General features: G+C 41.0%; 1 protein-coding gene across 1 annotated transcript in view; it reads left to right on the top strand.

Annotated features, from left to right (window-relative positions):
- Positions 1-9,388, top strand: part of LOC104083796 (inositol 1,4,5-trisphosphate receptor type 2-like) — a gene marked incomplete at its 5' end in the record, with an annotated part of 45,436 nt that overhangs the window by 10,209 nt on the left and 25,839 nt on the right. The window contains 4 exons of the mRNA XM_009587423.1: positions 1,340-1,535; positions 3,627-3,719; positions 4,967-4,969; positions 8,475-8,602. Coding sequence (XP_009585718.1) covers positions 1,340-1,535; positions 3,627-3,719; positions 4,967-4,969; positions 8,475-8,602 — 420 coding nt within the window. The remainder of the gene's footprint in view (positions 1-1,339; positions 1,536-3,626; positions 3,720-4,966; positions 4,970-8,474; positions 8,603-9,388) is intronic.

The raw sequence follows: 9,388 nt of genomic DNA, 5'->3' as shown, positions 1-9,388 counted from the left end.
TGCTGAAGTCGGGTTTTCCAGATCTTGACATTAAAGTCAGCTTCAAAGTTTGGGCAGATTTCAAAGGAGCCAAGATTTTGTGGCTGTAGCTGGAGGACACTCTTCAAATGGATGTTACTCTCCTGCTTAAAAAATGCACGGCAAATTATCTGTTATTCCTTCAATGAGTAAAGTGATCTCTACCTTAAATACTTTCCAAAGTGTCAAGTAGTTTAAGAAACACTTTATGTACTTATTTTTTTCAGTGACTGCTAGTGACAAATGTCCATGATTCATGAATGTTATAATTGTCCACGTTCCCAAGTTACTTCCAGGTGTTCACTTTGTAGTGGAAATATTCTAAACCCTAATATTTTTTCCTCATTTTAAGCTTTGTCTTGTACGGAATGAATGATAACTGTCTTTCCTCTTTCTTCCTTTATTATTAATCTTTCACAAGGCTGTGGATTTCACATCTTGTGAATTGTGACTAATACCTTCTTCTGTGGACCATTTTGGCAAATCATAGTGTGTCACTTTATATCTGTAATCTGTGTGTTTTGAAGTGGAAATACATACATTATAGATAAGGTCCAAAGCACTATAGAACATCAATAGAATTGCAAGAGAAAAAAAGCTATAGTTTCTTGAAAAGCTCTTGGCACATTTAATTGCTATTTTAGGCCTTTGACATTTAAAGCAGTATTATCTTAATGTATACTTTTCTTTAAAGTTAAATACCAGGAAAGCATATAGTGCAGGGTAAAGAAGAATAGAAGTTTCTAGTTTTATACAAACAGTGCAATGAATTTAACTTTGTCCTAAAAAAGAGGGGCCCTGATCCTTGTACATGTCAGTGACTTTTAAATGATGCCATAAGCTCAAAGAAACAGTTTACAGATATGTAATCATTTGCATACTTGAGTGCATTTTTGAGTTGCAGCCCATGCATGTTTATCAGATGGGAGATAACATGAAAAATTAATTTGAAGCTGTAGATCCATAGTATGAAGACACTGTTTTTTGATTTTAATCTAGCCTGTTTTTGAACATGGGGAAGCAATGGATCTTGTTGGTAACTGTTGCCCACGTCTAGATCAGGCTCATATATAAGATATACTTTGTGGCTTTGGATTTTGCTATAATCTTTAAATTTAAAATTTAAACTTCTGTGCTAGATTTTCTCCTCCTATAACCATGCCCAGCTCCCACTGAAATCAGTGTGAATTGTGTGTTTATGAAGCTGAGAATTTAGAACATGACTATATGTATGTTTCAGTAGTTCGGATTGTTTTCCTATGTAGCATCTATATATTGCCTCATTTGTATTCATTTTTCCTCTACTGTCTGCTTTTCCCAGCTGTTTGATCTGGTGTACAGAGAAGAGACTTTGCTAAATGTGATAAAAAGTGTTACCCGGAATGGTCGTTCCATTATCCTCACTGCAGTGCTAGCACTCATTCTAGTTTATCTCTTCTCCATCATTGGGTTCCTCTTCTTGAAAGATGACTTTATCATGGAGGTCGACAGATTGAAAATCAGGACCCCTGTTGCAGGTATTTTTTTGTATATTAAAATTTGCTTCTGACATATACCTTTTCTGTCTGTCTAACCTAACTTTCCTCTAAGGAAATTTAATTTTTTTACTTGTTTCTGTGGGAGCAGAACTAAGTCCGTATACCTTAGGACTAAATTAAGTCTCTGGGTAAAATCTAATGTGTAGGGTTGTTTTAGGCTAGGTTTATCTGTTGAAATACTAAAATCTAACACTCACACTTGATTTATTACATTTTTCTTTTCTAACTCATGCTAATATTAAAAAAAAAAAATCTACATTTCTTAAGCATTTGGAAGAGCAACTCAAAAGTGGATTCTATTGGTTCTCTACCCACCTTAAAAGCAGCTCATAGTAGTTTCTGTGTACTGCATGAGGCATGTGATCTTAACATGTTCAGTAGATGTATTCATTTGATTACTTTTTAAGCTTCATCCAGCAGAAATTCATTACAGAATCCACGCTTCTGCTGATAGGAGATTTCCTGGAGTCTTTTAAATTCAGTGTGTATTTCACAAACATCACCATTAGTGTATAATCCTGGCTTCAGTAAAATCATTGGGAGGTTTTTAACTAGTTTTAAAAAGGCCAGGATTTCAACTTTCTGGACTGAGAGATTCTACCAATGTGGATGGAGAGTTACAGACTTGCTTTGCTAGAAAAAAAGCCAGGTCTGGTCTGTTGAGATCTTTGTATATGCTGCCAACCAGCCTGCTGGGAGCATGGGCAGAGAAGTAACTGTCTGCGTAGAAATACCTGAGAATAGCTTGTGATTAAATTCACAGAGGCATGATTTTCCCAAATGCTGATCTCTTCAGACCTGTACACAAGCACAGAACAACTGTGGGGTCCACCCTGGACTGTATACACTCAGTGTTTGCCAGCTTTTTCCTAAGTTTGTTATTTCAGGACCTAAAGCACAAAACCAAGGCAAAACTCATTCAAGACTCATGGGCATGGTGTACTCATGTAGCTGTTTTGATACCATATTAAAAAAAAAGGCACCTGACGGATTTCTTTAAACACCTTGCTTTTTGCCACTGATCATCTTAAGTGGGCTAAGTTGGCTCATACGTGACTTACCATTCATTTTTGGGACAGAACTTAATGATCTGAAGTTTCACCTTGAAGGGTAATTGTGGCCACCGTAGAAGAACGGATGCGAGGCTACACACAGCACTGGTCTGGTCCAGAGCAGTAGTTCCTGTATGTTTGTGTTTCTTCTGCTGGGTTCTTGGCAGATTTTTGGTGTGGGTATATTCTTGCTGGCTTTATACATTGCCATTCTTGGTCAAAAACTCATCAAGAAAATACGCTGACAATATACTGACTGATGGAACATTATGCATCCCAAGACAAGTGCTTTACATTTTTTCTTTATAAAGTAGCACAAAGAGAAAGTCAGAGCGGATGTTTTCTGTGTTACAGAGATTGTCTTAGGTTGTTACTTTGGTTGCATGATTTTGCCTTCATTTTTTTCTCCTTAAACCTTTTTGTATCTCTGATTTGAAATGCAGAAAATTGTTGAAGATGCACAAGATAAAATCGGTTTGATAAAGTGAAGCTGATGTTTACGTTTACCCACTTTGGGAATGCTAAATTAGTGTTTTACACAGACCCGAACATATTTACAAATGAGTACCAAACTGTGTTATAATCCTTGAAAACTCTTAAGTATTCCACATTCAGGATAACTGAACATCAGCTTGGTGTCCTTCTTGTCAGCTTTTGTGAATAATTTATCTAATGGTTTTAAAACTGACACTATTTTCATATCTGACAGTTGTTTCTTGCTTTGAATATATTTTGTTCTAACTAGAAGTAGCAGCATTTGATGTAGATTCATTAATTTCAGGAGATGAAATGGGAGTAGCTGTGATATACAGTAAATATAAAACTGTGTTTTTGTTCCTTGTGATTGCTTTGAGCTGTTGAGGCAGACTGTTTGAGGAAGGATGAATTAGTGGTATAATTTGTTCTGCTTTTTCTTCCCAACTTTTCACATCAGTGATTCACTTGTAGAAAATAACAATTTAAAACTTTGTATCATTGCAGTATCTGTCTTTTTGCCCATATCCTGCTTTTTCCACAGGTATTGGTGAAGTCCCCACTACAACCCTCACATCAATGGTGGGGGCTTGTGCAAAAGAGAACTGTTCCACAAGCATCCCAATTATTAACCCAGGTTAGTACAAAAGTTCCCCCCCCCAAACTGATGATCAGTTAGAACTGAGGGATTTGTGTGTTATTATGGCAGAGACTTTTGCTAGTGTGAAAAGTGATGATTGTTGTAAGTCAGAAGCGCTCAACTTCTGCAAGCCTTGGAGCTTGGTTGGCAGTTTGCCTTTAACGCGAGTGCTTCCCACACCTGATTTCCAATTTGCATTGTCATTAATTTTGTTACTCAGAGAGCTTGCTGAATCGTTATGCTTTAACGTACAGGTCCCTTCTTTCCAGCTGACTTTGCTGAGAGAAAAAGCTTGCTGCTTAGCTGCAGTATCCTCACCTGCACACACTGAGCCACTATTAGATCCCTTTAGGGCCACATAAGTTGATTTTAGTGGCGTAGCATATATCAGCAAGAGTTTGTGTATACTTTTTACATGCTTCTAGGCCAAGGTTGTAGTGTGGCCAGAAGACCTAAGAGCCCAGATCCAGGACCAAGTTACTATGTCTTAACGAGTTACTGTGGCTGAGTTAAGCACAGGCAGCAGTCCATCTGTGCATTCTTAGCTTGTGGCAAATGCAAGGAAATGCAGACTGTTGTAAGCCTTTCTTGCGATAGCTAAGTTGTGTTGCTTCATGCTTGTGGCAAGTGATATGAGTCCACCTGGTTTTACTTTGATACCTGCATTATGAATCTGATCTCTATGTCAGAAGGACCCTGTCAACTTTAAATATGCTCAGTTGAAATAAAAGGTCTGACCAGTATGTCCTGCTGGGACAGTTACCAGATACCAGTTACCAGATATTGGGTCAGGAAGGAATTTTTCCTAGATCAAGCTGACAGAGTGCTTTGCCCTCCTCTGTAGTTTGAGGCTACAGGGTCACTCGGGAGTTTTGTTGGCCAAATGCACTGCTAGTCGGGGACCTTTGATGGTGGTGCTACTCCATCTGTCCTACTCTCTTCCTGTGGCACAGTCCAGTTGTGGTGGTTGGTCTTTCACTACAGATGTTAAGTTTGGTTTAGTGTGTTGTGGCCTTTGCAATGTGGGTGTGTGCACAGTGGATGGTCTTCGGGCTTAAAATATTTACTGGCACGGTTGCCTGTGGTTGCTGGGGGCTGAAACTGAGGACATAAGTGGTCCCTTCCTATCCTGTGTTCCAGTATAACGCTGCTTCACACGCTGTATTCTTCCACTACTAATTTTTGAGTTTTTAGGATCAAGAGTGTCGGGGAGAGGGCTGTAAAAGTAGGCTTTTTCTCCCCAGCTGGTGTGTAAAGAGGCCTCATAAACAACATGGGAAGCTGTCTGACTAGATAGAGAAAACAGTCTAAGAGCTATTGGCAACACTGCTGCATTCAAAGAGTAATCAATCAGTCAGAAGAGATGCAATGTGGCTTTTGCCAAGCTCCTTAAATGATAGAAGTCTCACATTTCTTATTGTTAGGATACTGTTTCTTTAAAATTAAATAATGAAAGGGGACTATACAAAACATCTAAGTGCACTGTCACTTAATCTTGGAGAAGTTTTATTAATCCAGTAACATTAAAAAAACAACATTCAGCAAGAAAAGTTTTGCTCATCTTAGCCAGTGAATCACCTGTCAAAAAGTAGTGCTCTGCCTTCAGTCTTCTCCTGGGACAGATCTCTTTTCTGGCAAAAGTGTGAGCGCGGTGGAATGCAAAGGCAGTTCAGCCTGAGATTTGGTGGGATTCGCGTTGTAGCAGCATGAAGAAGTCCACCGCTGTCTGTAGGAAACATAAAATGTTCTTAATGGCATCTCAGGTCCAGAGTGGAGACATAAATATGTTGCTTTTTGGATCAGATCACCACTAATCTTCTATTCTGGTGAGACTGTGCTTCTACCTTGAATTTCACTGGTTGAACACGTGCTCAGTCATCGCTCATGTTGGTGAGGGAGTTAACTTGGGAGCCAGTCTGCTTCACTCAGAGCATCCCCCGTCTACAGCCTGCTTCCTCACTGCTGCACTGAGCTGTCAGCATAAAATATTTTGTCTCATATCCCTTGGAGTCTCCCACTCTTCACTCCAAAGGCATTTCCATATCACTGAAGTCTTTGCCTGGTGAAGTGCTTAATGACTTAAAGGAACTTCACATCCTACAGTAGGTGGCTCTTTGTGCTCTGTAGCCCATAAAGACCTGTGCTAGAAAGGCGCACAGATATCTGTTTGTAAAAGGGGACATTTTCAAAGACTCATTCCACTCCCGGGTCTGGTACCAATCTGTGCAAGTTCAGCCAGATCCACCTGGACACTTGTGTATCTCCCCTGCCTGTGCTTGTGTTGGAGATGAGGCCCAGAAGCCAGGTAGCTGAGGGCCATCAGATGAGGATCTTTGAAGTAAATCTTCCTGTCGTCCCATTTACTACCCTGTGATTAACATTGTGGGGTGGTCTTAGTATTTAACCTGCATTACCTTTGGACTAAACTTAATCAGAAGACAGCCTACCTAATGCTGTCTAGCCACTAATGGGCCACTCACTAGGCTGGAGCTGGTTGCAAATAAACCCCTCTGAACCTCAATTAGTGTCAACATTGGGTCTTCAGCAACATTTCGCTCTACAGATCTACTCCTTTTGGTAGTATGGTCATAGTCTGTGTCGACAGGGGCTGAGTCTGGGCTATGAGTGCGGCTGAGCACCAGGGCAAACCAGCTGGGGCAGAACATGTGCCCATAGGGTTATTCGGCTCCCAGATTGAAGGTAGCTCTTGTTGCTCCATGTCTGGGAGTGGAAGTAGAGTAGACATACAGATGTCTGTACACTCCCCATAGCCTGCATTACTGCACTGGAAGTTTCTGCCAACTTTAGGCTGCCTGCTGTCTGATTCTCTGGCAAAGAGCAACCTGAGCTTGCACTTCTGGGTACAACGTGGGATGCTGATTCTCTGTGTTGTAAGATGTGCCAGTCAGCTGATGAGTGATATCTTGCGTCTGGGCTTGCTCTGAATTTGCATCTTGGTGGACATGGAGGATTGTGAGTTAGGTTTTCTAGCAGATAACACTCTCTGGTGTTGCAGCTTCCAGTTCGCAGCCCTGGTTTATCCTCGCCGGTCACCAGAATCTGACCATCTGCTGTTTCCAGCACTTGACCCTGGTCATGTGAACAGTGAAAATCTTGTTCTGTAGTTACCTAAAAGAAATAGAACCTGTGGCTTGTATAAAGGTTTTTAATTTATCTTCTCAACCACAGTTATTGGCTCCAAAAAAATTGATGGAGTAATGTTTGGATGAGGAAATAAAGGCAGGGTACAAAAGCAGAGGAGAAAAAATTGGTATGGCTAAGATCACAGTGCTATTAAAAAATTTCCAGATTTGACAGAGAAAAAAAGGTTTTATTGTTTCAATCCTTTCAGTTTCAATGTTTAAGCATTTTTTTTAAAATCTGGAGTTATTACCGGTAGTAGTGTCTGTAATGACTGTATAGTTTAACAGGGAAGTCTATCCTGATGTCTGCTTTTGTTTTTCTTTTTACTCAGAGTCCCTTAAATTAGGAGTTCTTTCTCATTTAATTTCCTTGCGTAGAAAAAGCAGTGGTGGTAAAGGCAGCAGATACCAGCTCCTTTCTGCAAATACCAATAGTGATGCATACACCGCAATTTGGGAACCCGTGTTTTAAATCCAAATTGCTTGTCTGTAATGTAAGTGCTTTCAGTCAAATCAGTTTATCAAAGACTATCTCAGTGCCCCAGATGTGGTGGTTTGGGGCTGTTAAATATGCTGTTTCAGTTAACTATCGCAGCAGGATGTTGTTACTTATTAAACTATGTTACAGTAAGTGCATGAAGCACACCAAGTGAGAATCACTGCCTTCACCGCTTAAGCAAATGTATCCCTAAAGAGAAAGAAAGGCAGGAGAAACGGCAGTCACAGTCCTGACCCTTCAGTGCAAGCCAGCAGGACGCAGGGAACAACTCAAGCAGGGCTCTTCAAAGGGAGGCTGTTGATGCAGCCGCAGCGTGGGGGTGAGCGCGTGGTGGGAGGAATTCTGGCCGGGGCAGACGAAGTCCCCCCGGGGACTGGTGTTCCAGCCCAGCTCCTCTGGACATTCAAATATCTCCTGCACAATAGTACCCTCTGTGGCTCGGCCAAAACCAGGCAGCAACTCTGCAGCAGAGATAAGAATAGAATCCAAGTTTTCAAGCTGAGGTCAGGGAGAGTCTTTCATTTAATGTATATCAGACCTGCGCTTGGGCACGTGTGCTAGTGGAAAGATCATGGACAGATTTCCTCGTATAAAAGCCAGCCCCTCCTTAATGATTTGAAATGCTAACATGACTTGGCTTGTACATGAGTAGGTAGAGGAATGATTTCACAGGAAGACAATCCTTTTACGAATGTGCTTCTAATTCTGTGTTTATATTGCCTCTCCTTTATGTGTCAGCTGCGCCCTTAGGAGGCCCACTGAAAAAGCAGTCATACTGAAACCAGTCATACTGAAACCAGGAATACTTGCAAGGAAAAGGGGTGCTCCCATGAATAGAGATGGCAGCTCTGGGTCATTAACAGAGTTACTGGTGGGAGAACTGCTTGGGATTTTTTCTGTCTCTCTTCAGGCTAAGTATGCCTGATGTGCCTAAGTATGTCACCAGCAGCAATGTGCAAATGGATAGGGACGATCAGTGAAATTCTAGCTGAAGAATATGAAAGGCAGATGTGTATTGCAGTTGCTTTCTCTAATACAAAATTGTGGCTTTGTTTGATGCATGATCGTTTGATGCTGTGGTTCCTAAAGCTGCTGCTCTCCTGTTCGCAGGTGAAGAGGAGGAGGATGGAATAGAAAGGACTTGTGACACCCTGCTCATGTGCATTGTGACCGTATTAAACCAAGGTCTGCGAAATGGTGGTGGTGTGGGAGACGTGCTCAGAAAGCCTTCCAAAGATGTAAGTGTTTTGGCTGAGGAAATGCATTACTCCCTGTGCAGCTCATGAATGCCAAAGTCAGTTTTTGGAGGTTATAGACAGTATTTGTACATAGTCTGCTCTAATGTCACACGGTTGATTTATCCATGTAATTTTTACATCCCAGATGGAATATTTAATGGCAAGAGCTAAGCTTGCTTGGTGTGATGATGATACTTGAAGAAAGGTACTCTGGGTGGTAGTTTACCCCTTCTGGAAAACTGGAGCATATTGTAACCTTCCAAGCACTGCTAAGAAGTGTTGTGAATCACTCTTCTATTACACTAGGAATTATAAATGCAAACTTTTGAAAAGGATTGATTGATAAGTATATGTCAAGACTCTCCACTGTAGTACGTAAGGTGTATTTTTAGCTGAAATTCAGCATGGCATCTGCCCTGGAATAGGTCCTATTGTTTACTTGTACTCAGCGAGCATTGAAGTCAAAACACATGGTATATGTCCTCTTCCAGAAGTTTCCTCCAAAATTCAATTCATTTAAGGACTACTCGTAATATTTGGGTGGCTTTATGCATTTTTATTTAAGTTCAAAAAGAACATCATAAATAAAGGCAATCTAGCAGCACGTTGCTTGGTGACCCACACCATAACACAAGGATTAAATTCACAAGTAGGATCTCAGCAGGGCTTGCAAGAGTCCAGAGACAAATAACTCAGATCTGGATAGAAGAGCTCCTTGTCCTGGTAGTAGGAAGCTAGGTCCTATCTCATAGACTGGGAGGTTCTACAGGAACCGTAGTCCATCCC

The sequence above is a fragment of the Fulmarus glacialis genome, unplaced genomic scaffold (genome assembly GCF_000690835.1).
Source record: "Fulmarus glacialis isolate BGI_N327 unplaced genomic scaffold, ASM69083v1 scaffold9701, whole genome shotgun sequence".
In the NCBI taxonomy this organism is placed as follows: Eukaryota; Metazoa; Chordata; class Aves; order Procellariiformes; family Procellariidae; genus Fulmarus; species Fulmarus glacialis.
Note: the sequence above shows the minus strand (reverse complement) of the source record. Positions and strands in the feature narration are given on the sequence as shown.